Consider the following 24,989-nt stretch of genomic DNA (forward strand, 5'->3'; position numbering starts at 1 on the left):
GCTCATACATACTTTAACGACATGTGGTTTCGCGCACCTACATCGCTCCTTTTCCTTATATCTGCCACTGACTTCCTTGCTTTCTGTATGATCGTATCCTCATCAATGCGCAACAACTTGCCGTTACTGACAAGCAACTGACCATCTACAAGAACTGTATGGACATCGGCACCAGAGGAATGGATCAGCACTGTGACAGGATCAATGCCACCGGAAGTCTGCTCGTTTGGATCCCAGGGAGCACAAGATACGCCTTTTGGCTCAACAACGACGATATCCGCTTTCTTCCCAACCTCCAGGCTCCCAATCTCATCTTCCAGTCCTAGCGCTCTTGCGCCGTTGATCGTCGCGAACTCCAAGACGTCGTACGCGCTGAGGACCCCGGCATTTTGCCTGACACCGCCGTGTAGAATGGAGGCTAGATGCATCTCCCGAAACATGTCGTACGTATTATTACACGGTGCACCATCGGTCCCCAGAGCTACATTCACACCGCTGGCCACCATGTCTGGTATCGGTGCCACACCAGACCCAAGCTTGAGGTTACTTGTGGGGTTGTGCGAGACAGTACTTTTACTTTCGCGCAAGATATCGAAATCTCCAGCTGCTGCATCCGGATGTACGCAGTGGGCGAATACTGACTTCGGGCCCGTCAAGTGCGTATCTCGGCAGAATTCGAAAGGGCTGCGTTGGTAATACTGTCGGTAGATGGGTAGGTCTTTAGGAGCTTCTGCGCAATGCATAGTGAGTCCGATGTCGTGTGCTCGCGCTGCTTCGCCGATCGTAGCATGGACCGCCATCGGTGAGCCTCGAGGGGTGCCCGCTGCGAACCACATGTGTAGACGGTCGTCGGAAGAGCCATGGTACTTCCTGTGCGCTGATAGTGCAACTTCCACAGACATTGAGTCCACGTCCCGATCTCTGGCATCTTTCATGTTGAGGTCTGAGTTTGTCTCGCCAACTTTGATCAATTTGCCCTAGCAGCTAAGTCAGCTCATCGCATTGATAGTGCTTCGAAGAACTCACCAAGCACGCACGAATGCCAGTTTCTTCTACTGCTGTGACGACGTTCTCAAGGCCGCTCCTATGCGTAAGCATAGCCTCAAGAAAACATGTCGTCCCCGTCTTCAGCATCTCCGCAATCGTCAGCATTGAAGCCACATAGCCATCGTCTGCAGCGTAGTTGGCCTCCAATGGCCAGATGGCATCACATAACCAGTTGTGCAATGGGAGATCTTCGGCTAGTCCACGGAGCAGTGATTGCGCGAGATGGGCATGTGTGTTAATCAAGCCCGGTATGATGATCTTGTTCTTGCAGTCGATGATATCAAGACCTCTGTCCTCGCTCCGGTTGACTTGATCGATGAGTTCAGAAGTCTCTCCGAGTGCTGTGATGCGGCCGTTTTCAACGAGGATTGCGCCATCGAGTATGATTTCCCGGCTCTTATTGACAGTGACGATGGTCGCATTCGTCAAGAGGCGCAGCGGCGTTTGATTTGATCTTTCCATATTATTTCGAAGTGATGCTGATACTGCTGGCTGAGATCTACGAGGATGCTAGATACGGCGTTGGAGGGTTTTGTGAAGGTGTAGGTTCAAGTTTCTAGGAGATCTCATCCATCCCTAATCTCATCAATGAACTTGGGAATCTAGGCGAATGATTACTTCACGCGATTACTCTCATCATCCTATTTGCATGGTCGCGACTTCCCATAGGCGTGCGCTGACAGTCGCCTCCGCCGCTCTCCGCTTTCGCGCCTTCGCTAAGGTGACATGGGGCGGCCGACGCTAGCGATATCTCCCCTCTTATCTAGCTCACGTATTCTGTCACCCGTCGCACATCTCACGGCATACGCACAAGTATCATCGCAGTGTTATCAGGTACAAACAATAGCCGGATTCCGATGGGCTGGTTATCGCGGGGTTTACAAGCGCAGAAACGCCTATCGTGGGAATGGCTCCTGCCGATCCAGAACCACGAGACAACAATGGCTAATAGGTTGATATATAACCATGCAGCTCAATTTTGAAACGCATCTGCCGCGAGAAATCAGCCAGCATACTGGAATCCCACTGGGTTGAGTAGGATTAATCATGGTCATCGACTCCCGGAGCGAGATGAAGCCGAAGTCCAAGTACGCTGAAGAAACGGGTCAATACTCGTCCGCCGAGAGTCAAGAGATAGGTACAGTGACCACGAAGTGGCACAATACGCTGGCGGAGATCAAGTATGCTTTTACGACGAAAGATGGATGGATCGGCGACTACGTATGTCAATCCTTAACCTACCCGACTATCTGCCATAGGTAGCTGACAACCCCAGGACTACGTCTACTTGATCACTCCCAACATCTGGCCCTTGAACAGAAGGTACAAAGACTATCAAGCGCCATTCTACGGACTCAACGACCGCGTACCCGTTCTTTTGACACTACTCCTCGGCCTTCAGCATGCACTCACCATGATCGGGTCCATTGTGTCACCACCACTCGCAATCGCCTCTGGGGCGTTCAACTTCGAGCCCGCTATGACAACGTATCTGGTCTCGACAGCCTTCATCACCACAGGCATTGCGACAGCCCTGCAAGTTACTCGGCTGCATATCATGAAGACGCCATTCTTCATCGGCACAGGGCTCTTGAGCGTCGTGGGACCAACATTCGACATCCTACCCATTGTCTTCAACTACGCCGCTTTACGATACAAGTCCGGCTCTTGTCCAGTTCTTGAAGACGGAACTCAAGGGCCATGTCCTGATGCGTGGGGTGCATGCCTAGGCACTATGCTGTGCTGTGTCTGGATCCAGATAGCAATGGCTTTTGTACCGCCCAAGATGCTCAACAAGATCTTTCCCAAGCTCATCACTGGATCACTTCTAACCCTCATTGGAGTCTACCTCGTTGGTAACGGACTGCAGAACTGGGGCGGATCTTCGAACTGCCATGGAGGAGAGGGTTTCTACGCTCTTTGTCCGGATATCACTGCGCCGCGACCGCTCATATGGGGACATCCGAAGCTGATCGGCTTAGGGTTCAGTGTGTTTGCTACTATCATCTTGGTCGAAGCCGTCGGTGCGCCGCTCATGCGTTCGGCTTCGGTCATCATTGGTCTAGCTGTAGGATGTGCCATCTCAGGCGCAACAGGCTACTGGTCGACGGAGCAGCTCAACCAAGCACCCGGCGGAACCTTTCTTTGGGTACACACGTTCAAGCTCTCCGTTGATGGCGCGCTAGTACTGCCTATGATAATCATGTTTGCCTGTCAAGCCGTGTCTTGCATTCCCGATATCTTGGCCACTGCAGAGCTATCAGGTGTTGACATCGAGGGAACGGAGTTCAACAGCAGGATCCAAGGCGGCATTCTGTGCGACGGACTCGGAAGCTTCTTCAGTGCACTGGCTACGGGCCCACCGATGGTCAGCCAGGCAGGCAACAACGGCGTTATTGTTCTCACCGGTTGTGCATCTCGCCGGGCAGGATGGGCAGCAAGTGGCTTCCTGGTCCTCATGGGGGTCATTGCGAAGTTCGGTGCTGTCTTCGCTTCTATGCCGCCGTCTGTCCTCGGCGGTATGCAAGTCTTCCTTTACAGCACCATTGCTGTGGCCGGTATCCGTGTCCTCGCACTCATCCCATGGACCCGCCGCGATCGCTTCATCCTCGCAGTCTCCCTGGGCATTGGGTTCATGGACATATGTCAACCCGACTGGTTTTCACAGGTTTTATCGTACGATGGGCCGAATGAGAATCTGGTAGGATTCGAGCAGGGCATCAACCTTGCTGTGGAGACTCCGTTTGTCATTGCTGCTATTGTTGGTATATTCTTGAACGCTGTACTGCCGAAGGACAAAAGCGCGGCGCCGATGGTAGGATACGGTGATGAACAGAAACATCCTAGGATAGGGCAACGTGAGGATTAGACATATATCACAGATATTAAGAGGCTTTTTCCCGAGTCATGGCGTGTTGGTTTTGTTTGTGTATTCGTCTTTATGTGAACGATCTTGTATGCATACGGCGGTGTCTCGGTACCGCTGCTGTCGCACAATGATTTTCATCGCTTATTGAAGCGACGTCTGTCTCTGGAGATGATAACTTGCTACCTGCGGAGAGGACTTCCATATTCCATCCTGCCATCAGCCTCGCTCTACCTTCTGCCTAACCATCCAGGCATCCAATATATGCCTTAACATCCCACTTAACACGCGACCAACATGCCACTCTATTCGGTCCTTTTCCACATTCCTCGTCGGCCTCCCGACCCCACAACCGCCCCATCACAAAGCACATCCAAGTTTCATAGTGGCCTCGCGTGGAAGTGGTATGTGGTTTCGAATAGTCTTCGGCGCGCGGCAGAAATGCGGATACCAACGACGATGCGGTGTGGGTAAGGGCTTAGCCGAATCGAACATCACTTGCAAGAATGGGGGAGGTTGGTCTGTGAAGATCTTCAAGGCTAGGAATTCTCGGCTGCCCTGCCGAGTTACATCGGCGGACGGCAGGTAAAATATCGCAGCAAGGCGAAAGTGGAGATAATGAAGCGGAGAGTGGAAATGCGAGTTTTCCCTCGAAGTGGGTTTTGACCTGACATGGCCAACGATAGGAGTTTTGGAGATTACGATGGTGATTCATGGCATTGATGATGATATTTTTGAAAACGAGGCTGTGCCAAAATTATCATTACCTCTCCACCTCGGAGTAGACCGACCGAGAAAGAATACATAGTAACAATACACGCAGTACTCGCCAAACCGGTCCTTTCCTAGTCCCCAACGACCAATTCTCCCGCTTCTTCTCCCGCTGCCCCTGCCCTCTTGGTTCTCACGACCCTGTTCCCGAACGCTGATCATCAATGCATTGCATGCGTATCAAACAACGCGCGCTCGCGCAATCGTTCAGATCGGTGAGTGACCTCGTACAATCCACTTTTTAGCATTGTAGCAAAGCATGACTCGCCAAGCAAGTTGACGAGTCGGATGCATTAGTCAGGGAGCGTAGACGTTGGAAACTTGCTTGGCCAAGACACATGGGACAGCAACTGGGTGATGGGTGGGTTCGTTCACTGGGATTGGGAACAAAACGCACTGTGGGTAAGTCGCTTGGGGGAACATTACGATGAAACCAGGGGTCAGGGGGCGGTTTGCTGGGGTTCTGGTGGTCGGCGACTATTCCGCCCGGGTTAGTGTTAGTCTGCTGTCGTCGTCGTAGTGGTGGCTGATGGAAAGTGCCGTAAAGTGTGCGTAGTAGTCTTGTTTAGAGCACGCACACGCGGCAGAGAAAGTGTGACATCTGGAAAGAAGGTTTGATGTATCTGCGGTATGCAAAAGCTGCATGTTCACGTTACATATTGCCCGCCGCGTTGTGACATGATGCAGTAGCGTACGTTTTTTCCACGCTTATCCCCCTTCCTTCGCTCCCATGTCAGATCCCATTGATCTCTAGCGTCTTCTCCACAATCATGAAAAGCGTTCCATTCGAGCCAGGCTGGCAGGGCGGCTTACTGCAGGGGGCCGTGCGTTGCAAGGTTGGCTTTTTATTTTTTTCACATGCCGAAAAGCTCAGGGGACGAGGACGCTCGAGCGGTTTTTACCTCGGGATCTTTCCAGGCTGGCGGGTGGGAGGGCGTGTGCCTCGATATTGACCCTTGGAGCCGCGAAACCCGGATTGAAAAGACCGTTGGATTTATTGTCTATACTATTGACAAACCAGGTTGGAAGGGACCCGGTTGCATCTGTGTACTAAAGTTGCACGCATGGTGCGGTCCGGTTTCCCAAACTGTTACAAGATCAACGTCGTCAACGTCGCATCGCATTGACTTGCTCGACGATCAGGAACAACGGCTAACTGCTTTTTACAAACGGTACGAGAAGCGGGTAGAAGGATGGAAGGTCGAGACGGACGGTAGGCCATCCCCACGTGCGACATGGCGATTGGTGCTTTTGCTAAACCGGCCCGTTTGAACGTTCTGGCTTCATCGAATTAGTAAAGCCTGGTGGCTGGGATGCTTTTGAGTGGTGATCTCAAGAAAGATGCATATGACGCGTGTATGTTAATGTACGATCACTTTCTGCTTTGGTATAATCTAAGGTGTCGGACGGCACCGGTGGGACTGAAGCAGGGTGAATAGATTGAGTGGGGATAGCTGGCGCGCTTATGATGTAACTTCAAGATGCCAATGTTGAAACTCAAGACTGTTCTTGGAACAACTGGGCCTTCGAACGTTTGATAGAGCGGCTGGGTACGTTGGCTTTGTTGTTGAGGTTATCATTCGTAGGCTGGCACACGACAAGTGGGTACCGTGCCCCGTATCCGTCATGAATGAGGAAGGTCATTAATATACGTTGCGATAATGAGGGTACAGTGTCTTTGTTCAGAGTATTATTACAGTGATGGTGTTTACGCTAGATAACATCGCTAGCGGCGCGTAATCGTCATTGCGGTCGTGCTTGCAGGTATCGCAAGATCAGCGTATTGTACAGGCGCGCTTGTTGCAGCGCTTTTTTGGGGACTCCCGTCTCACGGTGGTGGTACAGCTGAACTGTCTTCTCAATCGACCTTCTTTTCCAAGCGGGCGCACCTTCATCCATCAAAGAGTGGTTTGGACAGCAATGTGAATGACGCCGAAGCGTGTCATGCCGTCATCTCGCCGTGACCAAGGTCAGACAATGTGATGGTCATGCGCTTGCCACTCTCCACACTTCTCCGCTCACTGTGGTTCCTGCGAAGTGCATTGCACAAGCGGTGTAATCTTGATCGGGGTTGACGTCATGCCTCAACGCGCGCGTTTGTACATTGACTGGTCGCCCATGGAAGCGTTGTCGTCCCACCGGCGCTTGAGCCCATCCGGTAAAGAGCTGGCAACTGCTTCCTGCCACATCGAAGGGGTAACGTATACGGGTGCAGTGTTTCCATATGTCGAGGCTGGTGGCATCTGGCCTGGGACTGCATGGACATTGCTGGACTGGGGCGATGTGTTCGATATTTGGTAGCCTGGTTGCATAGCCTCCTGCGCTGGCCGCATATCGTAATTGGTTCCTGGAGGATGGGGTCTTAGCGGCGGAGAAGCCTGAGAGGACGCGCTAGTAGGAGGGGGCGTACCAAAGGCTACATTCCATTGACTGTATTGTATTAGTTTGTTGTTTGAATGAGAACGTGATGATTGAACTTACTCAAAGATGCGTTGTGGGTTCCATTGGGCGTTCTCCGGCATTTGCATACCAGAAGGTGGCTGAGCTGCACGGTGACCAGACGCCATCATGACCAAAGACTGAGCTACTGGAGAGTCAGCCTTGGATCCGCGGTCGGATGCCGAAATTGGTGGAGTAATGGGGAGTGCATGGTAGTTGACCTGACCTGGTTGTTCCAAGGGCGAGGGATGGCTCGGGTGACGAGGTCGGTACGATCCCTGGTGACCCATAGGGCTTGTTTGTGGAGCTACTTGTGGGCTTCCGAATGGGAATGTCGGTTTCAGTTCAAAAGCTTTTGAACAATCGGCCGAGAACGCTTGACGCAGGCTGTTGACTTGCTGTTGCATCTCAGGCATCGGGAACGAGGGAGACATGGTTTCCAGGACACGCATGTGGCGTACGAAGAAGTTCCTGGCATCATGGTTGATATCTGGGTCCGGGCATGTCACCGCAACCTACGGCTGTTAGTCAGATGCTTTACTGTACAATGGATATGACATACCAGGTGCAGCATGGTGCAGGTCAACACGGCGTAGATGTGGAAACTTATGCCTCGCATCATGCAAAGTAATCCAGGCATGCCGTAGGTCTTAAGAATCGCCTCTTGAAGTTTGCATAGGTTTTTGGCGGCCGAGTAACATGTGAGCATATGCTGCTTCCATATACCATCATATGACTCTGATACGGCATGTAGCTGCGGGCGGAAGTGCATAATGATGGCCAAACAGTGATAGGCGTGCATATTCGCCAGCTGATGGGACGGGATCCAAGGAGCAGAGCCATCCTGGGGGTAGACAATCTGCATGTCCTCCGGAAGCTCTCGTAACCAGAGGGAAAAGTCGGTGTTGTGGCCAACAAAAGCTGGATCCAGTGCCCAGTCCGGGTTCTTCTTCCTGAGTCTTCCGTACACGAGGGCCGAATGGTGAACGTTCTTAACAATACGGGCGTACTGTACGAACTGACGCGCAATCTGAAGCTCGGAAGGATCCTGTCCTGCGATGTGTCTGGGCATCTCCAAGTCTACGGTATCAGTGGTAACACCAAAGTCATAGCGTCCTATAGAAGTCAGCATCTCCAAGTACCTTCTACAAAACCAACATACCTTGAGGACCGCCAATCATGACCTCGAAGACCATGCACATCTGCCATACCCTCGTTTTGGCAACACAGTCGTGTACTGTCGATCCGCATGATTTGCCCATCTGATGGGTGTCGTAATGTTCGTGTAATTCGAGGTCCTTCGCCATGGCTACAAGGCTGACAGTCGCCATCCAAGAACGCCAGAAGTATCCTCGCTTTGGTGAAGCTTCACGAGCTTTCAGCAATAGAATCATTGCCTGCATTGTACTCAAGCGGGACACGTCTTTGAAGCTCTCTTCGTGCTCTGTAACATGTCAGTAATCGTTGTTTTGTCATTACAGGGCGCTACTGACTTGTGGCAAGGGCCAGCCATTTGTTGCCCTCCTCTGAGTCACCCAGCATCAACGAAGAACAAGCAAAGATGGACTCTAGCATGAGTGGAGAGATGGAGTCCGGAGCGCTGTGCCATTGCTGGTAGAAGTAGGCCTTGTTGATGACGGGGCAATATGGGTGAACGTTGGCGAAAAAGTAGTCAAAGTAATGCATTGCCCGATCATCATCAGGCATCATCTCCGGTGGTATGCGGACCGTATGATCGAGGCTTACAGAAGCTGGTAGTACGACCTCGTACTCCTCTTGCGCGGGTGTTTCGGCCAGCGCCTTCTTCATGTTAGTGATGTATGGGGCTAGACTGATTAGCTTGATATTTTTGCAGCAAGGTGCCATGGAGCTCACCAATGGCTGTATGGTCGATCTTGAGTTCACCCAGTGCCTCGGATAGACTAGATACAGAGTCACTTCGCCAATGGGGTTCCGATTCCGGTGGAGTCAGGATCGCAGGCGGGCCAGCGGATTGTTGTGAGTAGCCGTGCTGAGGCGCGTAGCTCATGGTTTGCTGGATGACCTGGGGCTGAGACATGGGCTGATAATGGCACGACTCCTGGGACTGTTGATCCACGTAGGGCGAAGGTTGGTACATGCCTTGGGTAGTCGGCATGGAAGGCGGCATCTGGTGAGACATGGCCTGCGACATGGATGGATGGCGCTGATAGTCATGTTGTGGAGATGGGTCCGGGGCATACTCCAGCGGTTTGGGCTCCAGGTCAAAGGTTTGCGAACCGTTGTAGTCCTTGTCATAGCTGACTGTGGGCGGCACACAGTTAAGCTTCAGACGAATGCAAGCAGCACAGGGCCATGCATTCGTTGTTGCCGCGTCGCACTTGATTTTGCGTCTACGACATCCTTCGCATGCTCTCATTACTGCTCTGCATTAGCATCTGCATGTCAAGTCAAAATGTGCCTTCATACCTTTCAGTCGTTTGTGTCTATTGTGTTCGTCTACGAATACATAATCTGGAGATGTTGTCAGCTGCCTTGTCCCCAAGACGCTGAGCGGCGTGTGGACTCACTGCGCTGGTTTTCGCGCGGTGCCAGCGTGGGCGGCGCAAAGGTGAAGCTCTGCATTTGCGCCGTTTGTGGCAGCAGTGGCCGTCCAGTGGTCTCCGGGGGCATAACGTTAATAGCTACCACGAGCCGGTCCGGAGTGACAGCGCAAGGCCTTGCGCAATGGTTGCAAGCAGCGGGGTTGTCGGCTATCCACTAAGTCGATGAGGTTGTGTGCGGTGGTCGGTGTGCAGCCAATGGTAGCGGCGCGCGATGACGGTCCAGAATGTCCTGAGGGTCGGCGGACGGAAGAAATCGCGGAATGGCCAAAACTATACACAAAGAAAGCGAAATCGAGAACAGATGCACTGTAGAATGCTATAGCGCAAGGGAAATCTCCGCGACGCCGCGGCGTCGTTAGGTTATACGGCAGATCAGGGCAGAAGGCGCATAGGGATGGTAGGTGGAGACGATGTCTGGCATACCGGGGTTTCGAAGACGCACTGGCAGCGGGCTCGCAGCGTGGCTCACGCGCACAATAGTGGCGTCGCAGTGTATGGATCTCCTGAAAGGCGAGAGTATTGTGGTCCTAGGCGGTTGGCCGTGTATGAAGGGGTCGATAGGCGGGCGAGGGGTAGACGATATGCGACTTAAGCGTGCAGGATCCAGGAGCCGCACTGCTGCACAAGTAGCGCCTTTGGTATGGGCGCCCAAGCTGCACGCGCGTGAGCGCAAGCGTCCGCTACCAAGATGCTGCGGGCACAGGGAACTGCCGTGCTGTGGGGGTGTGAGGCAATGGGCAGCAGGGATTGTGGTGCCCGTTGGAGACGGCCTGAATCGTAACACGTAGAACGACGGGTAGTGTGGACCTCCTCGAAGCACTGCCATGGGCCGGGAACGATTGCTATAAAATCAGCGGGGGCAAAGTCTGACAGCTGAGAAGACGGTGGTACATGGCGGCATTCTCACTCAGCAGACTTCAAGGCAAAGTAAAAAACTTCAGCGGACCGAGTACGCAAGCTGTTGCGAGGCTCTGGTGGCGGCTGCATTTGCTGGATTGCCCAGAAAAAGAAGATCAGACGTGACCAGTAGACTGCAGCAGCCCGGACCTGGCCGTGATAGGGCTGGACAATGTCGAAAACCTTGCGCATGCATTTAGTCGGTTCATAGTCGTACCTAGTTTCTCATCTCGCACAGCCTTAGGTGCCTGAATGTTTGAGACATGGTCTGGCAGTGTCACCGCAATGACAGGTGGGCCTTCTAGAAAGTGATCTCCGGCTGCTAGCCTCGATGACGAATATTATGCTTTAGCCGACATATAATACAGCAGGTGTACGACTATAGCTGGCTAGATAGGGGTACACAGATGGCTCTGGTAGGACGCTGCACAACCTGCCAGGAGCTAAAGCGAAACAAGTCTTGTCCACATAGTCGCGGAAGAGACTTGGCTGGAGGCAGCATGAGGATAGGCGTCCACTACTCGACGCGCTTTGGCCTCGTTGATGTGCCGCTCTGATCGGTGGCATCTCCATGGCCGCAGACTCGACGTTCACTCGAGACTTTGCATGGGTTGGGCAGACGGGATCCCGTCGCATGCCGCAAAGGCTACGGCAGAACCGGTGTGTGTCGTTGAGCACGACACATCGGCGAATTGATTCGTGCGGAAGCTTGGTAGGGCCATGTGCAGGCAAGGTTCTAACGGCAGACGCATCACCATCAGCGTAGCCCGCATGAAACAATATTACTCCAGATGCTACCCTCAGTTGGGCTAACAAGATTCTCGAATATGTAGGTAGCATGCACAGACAGACGGCATAGCATTTGCATGAGCCGAATACGAGATATTGCGGCCGCGAAGCGAAACGTAGCTGAGGAGACTTGTCGAGGGCTTCGATCCGGCGCATGGATCGTATTTTCGTCCGCCACTGGCGATTGCATGACATGAAGAACGACCGAAGATTGCATGGAGAGCTAAAGTTAGGGTCGAAAATCCCTTTCTTTAAGGGCTGTTGTAATCTGTCAACCATGTTGCCGGGTCGCGTTCTCTCTCGCGCGGCAGGCGACAAGGCAGCTGAAAGATTAGTTCCCCACCACGCAGGTGGTATGATGGTGATGGCGATGGCAGTCAAGGCGCAGTCAGGTTACGAGTGCTAGCTTCGATCACGCAGAGACACGACGGGCGTTGCCAAGGGGTGCTTTGTATGGAGCAAGACGGGATGGTGCCATGACTGACAGGTGCTGGCGCCAGGCTACCGTCGACCTTTGGAAGATCGATAGAAGCAGTGGTTTCCGTGGCGCGTGGTAAGATAACACGATACTGACCTCATCAGTCATGCTGCGCTGATCACTGCCGTTGATCTCCCTGCAGCTCAGGAACACGGCAAGCAAAGCAGGGACAATCCAGCAGCGCGGTCAGTCGTACGCCGGATGAGGCAGCACTTCCGTTATGAAGGCACAAGTGCGGGAGGAGCCGACACAGGTGGTTGGGACGAGACTGCCATTGGGAGTGATTAGTGAGAAACATGTCGTCAACACGATCACCATGGGCGCGCGAGCTTGGGAGGTGAGCAGGTGGTGGATCAGCCGGAAGCGTCGGCTGCCGATGGGGTTGAAGCCCAAGGGCAGTCGCCAGCCGCGCTGTTTCTCACCTTCTGGATGCGCACTGGGGATTTGCCGAGGCTGGCCGAGCAGAACGGCAGCAGGCAGGAGGCCACGAACTGTATACCCCGGCGGCGTGATGGAATGACACGAAGCTGCAGACACTAGTCAAACACACGGGTGCCCTGGTGCTGTGGTGTGAACGGTGCACCCCACACAAGTGTCCCCTGTATGTCGCGGATAATCTGCGGGAAATTGAGGGCTTACAGAGCAATTGCTAAGGCGGCGGGCATGGCCGGGGGCGGCGGTGGTGGAGGTGGTGGTGAGGGTGAAGGTGAAGGCGGGTGACATGTTCCGAGTGTCTGGCTGGCTAGCACATGCTAGATGACGAACACCGAGGAGGGGCTGCTGCTGGCCCGGGCGCGCCTTCCTCGCAGATTTGCTGGAGAGGCAGGAGCCCACGACGGCTCCTTCCCTCCGCCACCATCACACCACGACGCTGCGACCCCTGCCAACCGCCGCCATGGAGCTCGACAAGGACAACGCCAACCCGACCATCCTAAATCCCTCGGATCTGCCCTCCCGCCGCAGCGACAGCACGGCAAAGAGGCGCGATGACGGCGGGACCGGCCTGTTCGACAACCTGATACCGCGCTACAACTACCTCAGCGACCCCTTCGACGACAGCGTCTCAGCCGGCGATTCAGACAGCGACGACGCACGTGAGGACATTGACGAGCAGGAAATCTACGGTAGGCGCGCCCGCGGGCCCTCGATGGCGTTAACGTTTGGCTGACCCCGCGCATGACAGACCTCATTTCCACCATCTGCGACCCTGAACACCCGCTGTCCCTCGGCTCGCTGAGCGTCGTCAACCTGCCAGACATCCACATTCTGCCCCCCTCTTCACCGCTCTCGAGCATCAGCACCGTCGTCGTCGAGATCACGCCGACCATCACCCACTGCTCTCTGGCCACCGTCATCGGCCTGGGCGTGCGCGTCCGTCTCGAACAGGCACTACCTCCGCGCTTCCGCGTCGATGTCCGCATCAAGAAGGGCACCCACAGCACCGACGAGCAGGTCAACAAGCAGCTCGGCGACAAGGAGCGCGTCGCCGCTGCCCTCGAGAACGGCACCCTGATGGGCGTGCTGAAGAAGATGCTCTCTACATGCGAGTAGAATCTCCGTCATGGTTTGTCTAGACGGGACCATATCACGATATCGGCTCTTCTTACATCGGCGTCACCAAGACATCATCTCCGCCACACCCGCACACCGTACACCGTATTCCTACAAACATGGCATCATCCCTCCGACGGACACCGGGATGAGTAGTCGCCCAAGGAGGAAAGCCTCGGCTGTTCACAATATTGATGTTGTCCGGCAATATGCAAACCGCACATGCATGCGGCGCGTACCCCATCCCTGCGTCGATCATTAGCGTCGTGTTGGATATAGCATGTTCCTGCAGGCTAATGTCGTACACAAAGTCAATTCCGACCTCACCACAGATGCATCGCTGGTGGAGGGTGTGATTTCGCTGTCCGTCCAGGCGAAAACAAGTTTCGATGGCCAAGATGCCCGAATTGGTACGCAGGATGATGTGCCTTCACAGTAACATCCGGTGATTTAGCCGCGAGCACATTCTGCAGCCTTGGAGGTTATGAGGCGAGTAGGATTAGGGGCAGACACAGATGTGTAGAAGTCTTATGAACAGTCTGAGATTGCGTATGCAATTCTTGTATGACGTGGCTAATGGTACCACACATGTTTCTGGTCCTCAAGAGATATATTCAGGCGCAGATAGCAATCGATGCAGCATACGCAAAGCGTCTACAGATCTGAACAGGCATTATAGAAATCTGTTCCATGGATAATGTGATGTCTCTGCGCCCTCTCCCACCCCCCAACCACTTTTCCCAACTGCCCGCCCTCCTTCCTAGTCCTCCGATATTCCAGTCCTATCTGCAAATTCCTGCAGCATCTTAATCGTCTCTTCGATCGCCAAAATCTTCGACTCATTATCCAGGTCGTCAAATCCGTCGCATAATTCCTCGATTGCGATTTCCAATGCGATCTTCAGCGTTCTGTAACGTCTGGCCCTTGCCCTCAGCTCCTCTGTTTGCTTTGCAACTCTCAGAGTTGTGCGTATTCGCAGAGTGAATGAAGCAGTAGTATCGCTGGACTCGCAAGAAGAGTGACGATGCGTGGAACTTTCATGAGGCCGCTGTAATTGAGGGCAGAAATGGCCATGGAGGCCACGAGAGTAAGGGTGTATTTCGAGACAGTGATTGGCGTGTGAAGTTCCATGATGACAGCTAGTGAGCAGCTGGCAAGAATCTTTGAATATAGACGTGATGGTGTGCGTCTTGTCTTGATCTAGGTACGAAGAAGTAAACGACGACCCTGATAGCGCACGGGAGCAGTGTGTATGCACTTGCCGCTGCACTCACTTCAGCTCAGCAAAATCTGATTTACAGGCAACCGCTGTATGCTCCATATTACTGCTTTATCTAGGTAGTGTAACCACAACCGATGATTTCACAGTGTAGTCTTCCTATACAACCCTCCTAAAAAACAGATTTCTTACACGCGACTCCTTGCAAACCCAAAAAAAACTCTCAACATGCTCGTACCAGCTCTGAGTGAGATCCTCTACTGGTTCATCCATGCTATAATATCGGTGAACTTCTGGTTCATCGTATGGCAGATGCACCAGGGTCACAAACGTCTCCACCCTCTTTTTTGCGGCAGCCTTGGAGGCCTCGAGGCAAACGGTAATCGCGCGTCTACTCCATCCAGCGACGTCATAATTCACGTATGGCGCTTAACAGAAAGCTGGAAGACTTGGAACAGAATGGGTGCGAAGTAAAAGGTGAAACAGATGCAACAAATGCGAATAAATGGGTTGAAAAGTACCTAGGTAACCTGCCTAATTGCAAAAGTTTGAAGCGAAGTGAGAAAGAAAATGGCAACATGTGAAAAGTAAATGAGCGTTGTTCATTCCCTAGATACCAAAGTAGTCGATACTAAGAAGTGAATGAACCAGAAGCCAAACACTCCCGCCGTTAGCCCCGCCCAATCCGATTTCTACCAACCCGCAAGACTAACGCAGTGACCTTGGAGCTTATGAGCCTTCTCATACGCCAACTCTCGATTCAGGTGCCTTGTTGCTGCACACCAACACCTCACTTCTCTCCACCATGTCGCAACCCCAGCCGTCCGCGTGGCTCCTACTCCCATGCATGCTCCTCTCCCTCCTCCTCACCCGCTTCCTCACCGCACTCCTCACATCACACAACGAGCGCGGCCTGAGCATAGTCGCCAAAGCAGCACTCATCTTCGTCGCAACACTCGTCCTCACCACAACAGCAGCGACCTCACTGCTCCGATCTCTAGAGACCACGCAGCCGCATACCAGAAACGTTCTGCGCAAGAGACGCAACGTCTCACCCTTGTGCGAAGAGCGCATTCAGGCATGGCGCGTCAACACTGCGCCGACTCTTCATTGGAGCTCTTCCTCGTCTGATGAGGATGTTGAGACAGTGAAGCAGAAGCTTGTTAAGGAGAAGAAGGAGAGGCGGGATGAGAAGTCGCTGAGGAAGCGGTTGATGCAGAAGTTCAAACCGAAGAGGAATGAAATGCTTGGCGGTAGGAAAGAGACTATTGAGGTTGTTGTGAGGGAAGATCCTTGGGTCTAGATGCCGAGGGATGGAAAAGGTACGATTGATCTTCTGAGTGTGTACAAGAAGGCAGGGTTGTAGACGATATTTGGGTGTGACAACTGTTACTGACAACTTCCCCCGTCTGTTTCTTCCCATCTCATCGTAGTTCCCATTTGGTACCTAGGTAGACACCGGAAGCACAAAAAGTAGCGAGCAGAAAATATTGAACACTCGAGCAACGTATATCCAAGCACAACTTCAACCCCCGTCGCTCAAATCCAAACACATGACACAACCAGCTCAACACTCACTTCTTCACGCTCGTGCCCATCATCTCCGAAACTATCCAACACCCTCCCATGACCAACACCCCCCTCTCCACCCACTCAATACCTCCCCACAACCCTCGACATAGCCCTAACCTCCGCCTCCGCCTCCAGAATCTGCAAAATCTCCCTCTCAAGCCCAGCATTCACCGCAACACCCTCAGAAGGATACGCATCTCCAAACGCCGAATTGGCCGTCGTCGTAACACCACTTCGATCATATAGTGGTACGCCCCGCTCCCATATCGATATGGCTGTCTTCTTGCCGTCCGTGTTGCTCTCTTCGTCGGTGTGCGCACGCTTGCGGAACAGTCTGGGCAGGCTGATTGGTTTGGTGCGGAAATAGATGATGGCGCTGATGATGTAGATGGTGATGCCGATGGTGCCGACTACGCATATGAGGCCGATGGCTGTTGGGGTGAGGGTTTCGGAGGACAAGGCTGAGAGTGTGGAGCGAGTGACTAGATGAGGCGCTGGGGTGGCTGGGGGAGTGGAAGATGGGTAGGAGGTGGGCGCCATGATTGTTGAGGGGGTCGTCGCTTTCGCGAGTATACTCGTTGCGTGGCGTGTTGTTTCGAAGGGACTGATTTGGGGGCTTTTGAAAGTGTTTGCGTGGACTCGTCGCCTTTGCGAGTATACTCGTTGCGTGGTGTGTTGTTTCGAAGGGACTGATTTGAAAACTTTTGAAAGTGTGTGCGTGGACGTCGTCAACCAACGGAAGAGCGGTTGTGGTGTTGGTGTTGTTTGGGGTTAGACGGAGTCATATGGATGCGCAATTTGCCAGTGGAGAGGAGTGTGGGTGAGCGTAATTTCTACGCGACATGTTTCGTTTGCTACGAAAAAAGGTGAAAGGGAAGGGGGACACGAGCGGCCTCGTCTCTTGGGGTCGGATAATTGCGATCTCCCTCATTTGAGGAGTACCTTTGTGTATGGGATGGTGATGTATTGCGCGAGTCTTGAGTGGCTCGTCGTCGCCCTGCCTTATCGTAGTACCAGTGGATGGAGTGGATGACAACCAAAATATCAAATCGCACACACCGCAGTGATTCGTCTCTTGGGGTTGGAGACTGTACGAGGAAATAAGCACAGGGAAAGCGACGCGGACGACAAAAGAAAAGGCTTGTTCGTGATGTCGAAAGTTTGATGCCATAGTTGTGGGTAGGTAACATGAAGGAGGAACGCACGTATGTGGAAGAGCAAGTTGACTTGGATGACCATGTCAGATATGTGCTTGAAGGGGCAATGTTCATGTCGCGTGAGCTAGGAAAAAGTCGAAGCAGGGCGTGTAGAACCATTGAACAGTAAGAAGAGATGTGTAGCGAGAACAAAGACGGGTGAGGATATCACCTCGCTCTCTTCAAGGGTATATTCACATCACCAGCTCTGCAAGTATTCTTCGTGCTTGCGCAACCTCTGCGCTTATTCCCGGTCCAGAATTCCAGCTCTTGCGCTTTGCCACGCTCTGATATACCGTGGGTTGTCATGTCACATTGCGTCCGCGCACGCGCGTCTTGCCCTCCTCATGTTGCCGCACGAACGGTCGCTTCATCACGCGTTGTCCTAGCACCTGATGTCCTTCCTTTCTCATTTCGCCTTGTTCTTCGCCGCCTCGGCCTCTCTCCTTGTCGCGTCTTCGAGTAGTGCGGTGTCGACAGCGCCGGAAGGAAGGTGTACGTATCGGACGACGGAACCGCGGATGAACATGTCTTTTGTCGAGCACTATTGTGAAGTTAGCTTCAATGTCTTCCCATAGTCTACTTCGCCATCTCTCTGGTACATTGTCTGGTCCGTACGCAGAAGAGAGTCGCGATGCACGAACGTACCAAATGCGGCCACCTCAGCTCATCCACCGCCTCTGCATTGTCCAGCTTGATGTTCAGGTACTGGTCCACGCTCTTGAGTGTTCCGCGGATCTGGACTTCGTTCTTGAGTTCGACGGTGATTTCGTGCTCGACGAGCGTTTTGAAGAAGCTATTGCGTTGTCAGTTGCTGTTGCGTCATTATCGACGTGGACCGGGGACTAACCTGAAGAAGAGCATTGTGTATATGTGAGAGGAAGGATTGGGGTAGAGACGTCGGAGAAACAGCTAAGCGCAAGTTGGGTCGAGTGGTCGCGACTTGCGGTGCACATGGCACAGTGACGAGGTTATGCGCTGCGCATGGACCGCGTGGGGTTCGCGCCGCTGCGAGCGAGGCTGATCTGCCGCCTCGCCGTGTCTCTCACTCCAGCATCACCATCACATTGATAGGCAGGCACTCAGACAACCAAATGTGACGACTGTGATAGACACTGTCTTCAATTCATCTACAAAAGAAATTCGCTATTGTGGTATCAACCTAGTCCAGTCCAGTCCAGCCTATCCAACACCGTCTACCCAAATCCATCGTAACTGTATCACATAATGTTCAATCCCGTTGCCATTACTTCCTCGCCCAGCCGGACAATGTCCTCCATCCAGCGTGGCCTGTCGCGCCCTCCTCTAGCACGTTGACAACTCCCTCCAATAGCTTCTCCTCATCCTTGCCCATCTCCATTTGCAACCTGAGCAGCCACCTCTCCCATGCCCAGCTTCCAACCACACCTGTCAACATCGCCGCGTCCATGGTGGTACCAAAGACTGGCGCGTCCTCGAGCTCAATCTCGCCGTCTTCTGTGATGCGACGCTCTTGGTGCTTTGGCTCGGCGCCAACGGCAAGTGTGTCCTTCCAGTTCGCTGCCGTCTTTCCCATGGGAAGGAGCATCCACGCCCTCTGAACGTCCTTGAAGCCCGCCTTGGAGACGCGCGGAAGGAATGTCTTAGTAGGCTGCGCATCGTAGCCGCGGGTCTTGAGGTTGAAGCCGAACTCGACACCCATGGCCTGAGCATTGTGGCCAGCATGGACAACATCGGCATCCATGACGCTGAAGTCAAGAATACCACCGGGCTTGAGGCATCGGTAGCACTCCTTCAAGCACAGGTCGTACTCGTCTGATGACTTGCCGACAGGCTTGTTTGTCTTCAGGAGCTCGTAAAGTGTGCGTGCTGAAACGACGTCAAAGTGACCAGATGGGAAGGGAAGAGTCCACAGGTTGGGAACGGTGAGGTGTTTGTGGTTGTCGGGGCCCTTGACGTTAGATGACATGTTGTTACCCGCAGTGTAGACAGTAGTCACTGTAGCGTATGGGTAGTCGTAGGCAACATCCCACGCCCAATCGTTGGTAGCGACGCCACCAACGTCGAGGATGCGTGGAGCACTAGCGCGTGTGATGCATCGCGCGGCAGGTTTGCTGAGAAGCTTGCCACCGTTGAGTTGCTTCTGAGCCTGCAAGACCCAGTGGATGGGCAGCATCTGGTCGAGCGCTTGACGCTCCGTCTGTGCGCGCGCAATCCTCTCCTTTAGTACAGTTGGGTCATTGACGAAGAACTCAGACACAGGTCGCGGTGGCGCTGGGCGCTCTGGCTGGCAAAGCTCGAACTTTCCCAGGAGCTGATCGCGATGTGCGAGAGGATTGCAGCGTCGCTGTACGTGCATAGCCTCAGCGCGTGTCTGACGGTGGATGAACGTATCCTTCTTTTGGCACCGAGAGTGAAGGTACTCAAGGCCTTGGACGTAGGTGGTGATGGGCTCATCCGCCGACTCCTTAACTGGAGACTTGGCCGGCTCATCCGCGAACTTGACCGACTTCTTGACCACAGTCTTCTCGATCGAGTTGCCGCGGCTGTGGGTTCCGCTGGAGAGGCTGGGAGAGGTAATGTCGCTCATGTCACGAAGAGCGGCCTGTAACTCATCTTGTTCCTCCAACCATCGGCCGGTCATCTCGAGGTTAGCAGTAGACACCTTTTGAAGTCCGGCGTTGTAGTTCTCATCATACTGAAAGATGGTCTTGCTAGGGTTGATCTCCTTGATCTCCACGTTCTCATCGGTTGGGCTGCTGAGGAGGACTGGGCGCGATGTCGCCAGAGGCTCATCGTGTCCATCGAGAGTGGATCCGGCAAGAGTCGAGTTGCGTACCGGGAAAACTGGCACAGCAGGTACAGCTGGCACGGGGTGTGGGGAAGTGTTCCTTCGGTTCTCCTTCTGCCATGGAAGGTTGTAAAACCTCTCAGCAGTTGAAGTGTTTGGGATTGACTCATCGCGCTTGGGGATACTCCAGGTGTGACGAGCAGTGGATTGAAGCGATGAGAAGAAACCACCGGGAGAAGGGACAGAGAGCGCGGAAATCGGTGTGCTACCAGAGGAACCGTTTCCGAATGCTGTTGAAGGGATGCTTAAGCCGAGACTTGGTCGGGAGACTTCTTGCATCTCACCTCTAGCCTCAACCACTTGAAACTCCTGTTGCTCTGGTTCCTCGTACTGCTCAGCAGATGGCGAGTTTCCGAGATGCTGAAGTGTCTCCATAGCTTGTAGGTCCAATTGCACAGGTCCCCACGAGTCAACGCTGGACATGGATCCGCGTCTACGTTGCGAGACTGGGGTGGCAGGGCAACTGAGCTTGTCCATCTCTTCTGATGTGAGGCTGCCGTCCAGGGAAGGGGCTGCTGAGTGCTCAGGCACATGCAGGTTGTGAGAGTCGATCATCTCAAGGAAGCGACGCGATGGGGTCAGTAGCAACGATGGAGTAACGGGCATCGCCGAGTTTGCACTCTTCAACTTCTCAATGGTTGGCCATGCGGAAGGCGAAGGGATGACGATGGATGGGTAGCGTCTCTGTCTAGGCTGGGTCGCAAGCTTCTTGACTGATGCGGATGCATGGAGAGGCACCTCAGCCTCATCGTCGGTGATGTCGTAGAGGGAGTCGAAGTCACTGTCAGCACGACTCGCCCGGTTTACTGGGGGATATGTAGCCGAGTGAACAGGAAAGCGCGGCGACGGCTGCGGGGTCATATCGAATAAGCGTGCCTTGGGGGTAGGGAAGTCGTCGTCAATGCTGGCTGGTGACGCGGGACTGGGTAGGTATATCGACGAGGTCGAATATCTTGCTCCGAAGTAGTAGGTGGGAATTGAGGACTCGTCGTCGGTGGCATTAAGTGCCTGTCTCTGATCCAGCGGAGACATGGCTTGATGAGAGTTGGCCATGGGGCCGAAGGTCGCAGGATGGTATACTGCAGGTTCCAGCATCTCAGGCATGTTGTATATTGCGGTGACGTGAGCACCGCCTTGTGCTAATATTACTAAAGATACCTATGAAAATCCGAGTAGGCGGGAGTGCGGCGAGGGTGGTAGGGGTCCAAATACAGAAGTACAGGGGACCAAATAGAGGCGATATTAAGATGAGCTATAGCCCAAAACTGCGCTGGTCAACAGCTTACTGGTAAAAATGGAATTGCTTCGATCAACGAAGACTTGACGGAAGAAGGGGCTCGGAAGAGGACTAGAAGTGAATGGCAAAAGAGAGTAGATGCGGCGCGAGCGCGATGATCAGAGGATATATCGCGCGTAGACGCCTACTCGTCGAGTGACTGCGGGCTAGTGTTACTGTGGCATTCGTCCGAGCTACACTGCCAGTTGGCCGTCCACTCGCATAGAGGGCCGAGTCTGGGTGGAGAGGCAGTAGCGGCTCAAGGTCGGCCACGACATGGCAAAGAGGGTGAAGACGGCATGATTGGCCAGTGTAAGTTTATGGTGAGCAAGGTCAATACCATGCGCTAGAAACTTTGGGCTAGAGGAGCGTTGCGCTGCACGGCGTGGTTGGGTGTTTGGTTGTAAGCGCCGGGCTGTGCTATTTGCAGCGCTCGCGTTCTGCACGCTTGTCCAATGACGAGACACAGCGGCGTTGGACAGCATACTCGCCCAATAGTGCCTCCGCGAAATCGATTCTTGCTGCGGGGCTGGATATTGTCTCACGGCCTCGAGTTGGACGCGAGGCGGTGGTTGTGGCTGTCCTCAAGGCTGTCATGTAGCCATCCCGTGCCATGTGAGAGGGAAAGACCAGGTGCCGAGACCCGTCGCAGCCATCTCGGCAGTACAAACACGCGACCAGCCATGCGGTTGCCGATCACCAAGATATAACAATAGAGAAGGTTTCAGTCGATTTAGAGCATTGACGGCCCCATTTAGCAAACATAGTTGATTCGAAACGTGAGGTGGTGAGCTGCGCAGTCTGCATGAACAAGAACAGAGGTGAGGCGTGCCAAGGCCTGCAGCGGGGCATGGATGGAGGGGCAGGCGTGACGCTGATGCCGTCAACACCAAAAAGCTATCGTGAGCTCCGTCACACTAGCAATTTCCACAATCTCCCCATACCCCCCATTGGCGCTTCTCTAGATCACCTATACACACCGAAACCGCACTAGAACCGCCCGTCATGTCACCGCCTGCCATCATCGCGCCGTCGATTCTGTCGGCAGACTTCGGAGCGCTGGGCAAGGCCTGTTCAGACACAATCTCCCAGGGCGCCGACTGGCTCCATGTACGCGATGCTGAGTTTCGGGCTGGAGCGCACGCGACTGACACGTGCAGGTCGACATCATGGACGGCCACTTCGTGCCCAACATGACCTTTGGCGCGCCTGTTGTCACCAAGATCCGCTCACACGTCGACCGACCGACCACCGCACACGGCAAGGGAACATTCGACTGTCACATGATGATCGCCGAGCCCAAGCGATGGGTGCGCGACTTCAAGAAGGCTGGCTGCGACCTGTACTGCTTCCACTACGAAGCCGCCGTCTCGTCAACCGCGGCAGACTCACCTAGTGGGAAGTCGGACCAGAAGACGTCTCCCAAAGAGCTGGTCAAGTTCATACATGGCGAGGGCATGCAGGCTGGAATTGCGATCAAACCGAGCACACCAGTCGATGTGCTGTGGGAGATATTGGAGAACCCAAACAAGGACGAGGTTCCGGATGTGAGTTCATCACCCCTGCACTGCCATGCTTTCCATCATCACAATCGATATCACGAAAGGGCCGCACGCGCTATATGGTGGTTAGAGAGGCCTCGGAAGTGGTCGGGCAAAGCGAGGCTGGGTAGGGCTGACCCTGTTGGGGCGTGGGCGGCACGCGCTGGCGCTTAGGCATACCAGCCTGCGTAAGCCCACTGTCAATCAGTCTTGACCTGTGCGTTCTTTCGAGAAGCCTGCCGCATGCTGCCCAACCGACTGTCCATCCATTGGCCACCTGTCAATTCAGTAATCCCCAAAGTTGACATCGGTACCTACCCGCCCACGCCGCTGGCTGCTCCCGCAGGATCAATAACCTCAATTCAAGGCCCGCGTTAGGCCACGTCACGTTCGGTGCAGATTTCATGCTAACATCCACAGATGATATTGATCATGACTGTAGAGCCCGGCTTCGGTGGCCAGTCATTCATGGCGTCCGAGCTTCCCAAAGTCACCGCGCTTCGACAAAAGTACCCAGAGCTACAGATCGAGGTCGACGGAGGTCTAAGCGAGAAGACCATTGACCAAGCTGCTGATGCTGGCGCTAATGTCATCGTTGCTGGCAGTGCTGTTTTCGGCGCTTCGGACCCTGGAGACGTTATCAAGAAGCTCAGGGAAGCGGTCGATAGCAGGAGAGGAAAACTATAGGAAGGATAACGATACAGACCGACGAATTATGACAATGACTGTAGATGAGCGTATGTACAAATAGAAATGCGAAGAAGCTTACCATGTAGGTGCTGACATGCGTCGATGCAATGTTACACAACCTGCCGGCTAAATTCTATGCCCATGGTCACCTGTTGGTGTTCATATCCACAAAGATAGCAGATTTGGCAGATGTCATCGACAGGGCTGGTATTCTTTCCGCATGATATCACAAAGAGGGCCGTGGAGGCTACATCACTTTCGGAGCCTAGCTTATCACTTGCAATAGGAGAGCGTGGAGGCTACATTTCCCTCAGAACCCAGCAACTGCCTCGCCAAAGGTTATCCTGGCTACTACATATATCCTGGCTCAAGTCAAGTGCCGCACAAAACCGTACCGTGGTATCTACATCGACGCCAAATCACTCCTCACATTCATCGGCTGGGTCGTTGTCCTCCTCTGGCTCATACTCAGATCCAGACCAGTCTGCATCTGTCTCTACATCAGATGCTTCAATCTGATTGTAGGTGCGTGTACGTCCGGGTAGCTTCGGGACGGTTGCCCTGCCCCCATCCCGCCCCCGCCCAGCATGCATTCTGAACTCCCGCTGGCGATTGAGGCGCTCCCTCCTTGTCGTGGCGATGGTCTCAGCGTGAAGTGCACTGGGTGCTAGACCATATGTCTCTTCCCCTGAGTCCGTAAGCATCTCCAGATCTGAGGAGGCGAAGTGTGCCATACCTGGCTCACTGTCATGAAGAAGCCCAGCGAGGGTCTCCTGATACCTCTCTTCATCGAACTCCCATTCTTCCTCCTCGTTTTCGTCATCGGCATCGTCAAATTCCGACTCGTCGCTGATGTATACATGTGTATCTTCCTGGTGAAAAAGCTCTTGGCGACATAGTGGGCATCGATTGTTGTTGGGCATTTCAGCCTCGACTTGCTTGACGATGCAGTGGTCTCCGAAGATGTGACCACACGGAAGTTGTACAGGGACGTGCCTGACAGAGGGTATCCAAGTCAGTGTGTTGTGATAACAAGGGTCATCCAACGTTACTTACTCGGTACTGTAGTCGTCCAGACAGATACCACATCTGAGTGGCTCTAGACCCTGAACGAACTGGTCTTTGGTTAGCATTCTTGCTGTAGGATTGCGCTGAAACAGATGCAGATGTAGACAGAGGTTCGACGGTGAGGTAGAGTCTAAGGAAGAGGTCTTGTGCAGTTGAAAGAAGGAGTATCATAGT

At 53.7% G+C, this 24,989-nt stretch overlaps 9 protein-coding genes across 9 annotated transcripts; 4 read left to right on the plus strand and 5 right to left on the minus strand.

The window, feature by feature from the left end:
- Window positions 1-2: 2 nt before the first annotated feature.
- Window positions 3-1,509, minus strand: J4E79_006916 (uncharacterized protein; the record flags this gene model as incomplete). Its single annotated transcript, XM_049355784.1, has 2 exons — window positions 3-977; window positions 1,027-1,509. 2 exons carry the CDS (start codon window positions 1,507-1,509, stop codon window positions 3-5), a joined length of 1,458 nt encoding a protein of 485 aa, XP_049209813.1.
- Window positions 1,510-2,094: 585 nt separating this feature from the next.
- J4E79_006917 (uncharacterized protein) lies at window positions 2,095-3,916 on the plus strand (the record flags this gene model as incomplete). Its single annotated transcript, XM_049355785.1, has 2 exons — window positions 2,095-2,268; window positions 2,324-3,916. The coding sequence occupies 2 exons, from the start codon at window positions 2,095-2,097 to the stop codon at window positions 3,914-3,916; spliced, it is 1,767 nt and encodes a 588-aa protein (XP_049209814.1).
- Window positions 3,917-6,768: 2,852 nt separating this feature from the next.
- On the minus strand, window positions 6,769-9,775 carry J4E79_006918 (uncharacterized protein; the record flags this gene model as incomplete). The annotated part of the gene is made up of 8 exons (XM_049355786.1): window positions 6,769-7,114; window positions 7,166-7,638; window positions 7,686-8,239; window positions 8,286-8,567; window positions 8,617-8,949; window positions 8,999-9,523; window positions 9,572-9,616; window positions 9,673-9,775. 8 exons carry the CDS (start codon window positions 9,773-9,775, stop codon window positions 6,769-6,771), a joined length of 2,661 nt encoding a protein of 886 aa, XP_049209815.1.
- Window positions 9,776-12,767: 2,992 nt separating this feature from the next.
- On the plus strand, window positions 12,768-13,423 carry J4E79_006919 (uncharacterized protein; the record flags this gene model as incomplete). Its single annotated transcript, XM_049355787.1, has 2 exons — window positions 12,768-12,996; window positions 13,056-13,423. 2 exons carry the CDS (start codon window positions 12,768-12,770, stop codon window positions 13,421-13,423), a joined length of 597 nt encoding a protein of 198 aa, XP_049209816.1.
- A 2,024-nt stretch (window positions 13,424-15,447) lies between these two features.
- Window positions 15,448-15,945, plus strand: J4E79_006920 (uncharacterized protein; the record flags this gene model as incomplete). The annotated part of the gene is made up of 1 exon (XM_049355788.1): window positions 15,448-15,945. The coding sequence occupies one exon, from the start codon at window positions 15,448-15,450 to the stop codon at window positions 15,943-15,945; it is 498 nt and encodes a 165-aa protein (XP_049209817.1).
- Window positions 15,946-17,819: 1,874 nt separating this feature from the next.
- LSM2 (U6 snRNA-associated Sm-like protein LSm2) lies at window positions 17,820-18,274 on the minus strand (the record flags this gene model as incomplete). The annotated part of the gene is made up of 3 exons (XM_049355789.1): window positions 17,820-17,954; window positions 18,059-18,206; window positions 18,261-18,274. The coding sequence occupies 3 exons, from the start codon at window positions 18,272-18,274 to the stop codon at window positions 17,820-17,822; spliced, it is 297 nt and encodes a 98-aa protein (XP_049209818.1).
- Window positions 18,275-18,656: 382 nt separating this feature from the next.
- Window positions 18,657-21,344, minus strand: J4E79_006922 (uncharacterized protein; the record flags this gene model as incomplete). The annotated part of the gene is made up of 1 exon (XM_049355790.1): window positions 18,657-21,344. The coding sequence occupies one exon, from the start codon at window positions 21,342-21,344 to the stop codon at window positions 18,657-18,659; it is 2,688 nt and encodes an 895-aa protein (XP_049209819.1).
- Window positions 21,345-22,521: 1,177 nt separating this feature from the next.
- Window positions 22,522-23,744, plus strand: J4E79_006923 (uncharacterized protein; the record flags this gene model as incomplete). Its single annotated transcript, XM_049355791.1, has 3 exons — window positions 22,522-22,626; window positions 22,677-23,063; window positions 23,478-23,744. 3 exons carry the CDS (start codon window positions 22,522-22,524, stop codon window positions 23,742-23,744), a joined length of 759 nt encoding a protein of 252 aa, XP_049209820.1.
- Window positions 23,745-24,166: 422 nt separating this feature from the next.
- Window positions 24,167-24,880, minus strand: J4E79_006924 (uncharacterized protein; the record flags this gene model as incomplete). Its single annotated transcript, XM_049355792.1, has 2 exons — window positions 24,167-24,743; window positions 24,804-24,880. 2 exons carry the CDS (start codon window positions 24,878-24,880, stop codon window positions 24,167-24,169), a joined length of 654 nt encoding a protein of 217 aa, XP_049209821.1.
- Window positions 24,881-24,989: the final 109 nt, after the last annotated feature.

This window comes from Alternaria viburni, assembly GCF_023758015.1.
Source record: "Alternaria viburni strain BMP 2772 chromosome Unknown scaffold_14, whole genome shotgun sequence".
Lineage (NCBI taxonomy): Eukaryota > Fungi > Ascomycota > Dothideomycetes > Pleosporales > Pleosporaceae > Alternaria > Alternaria viburni.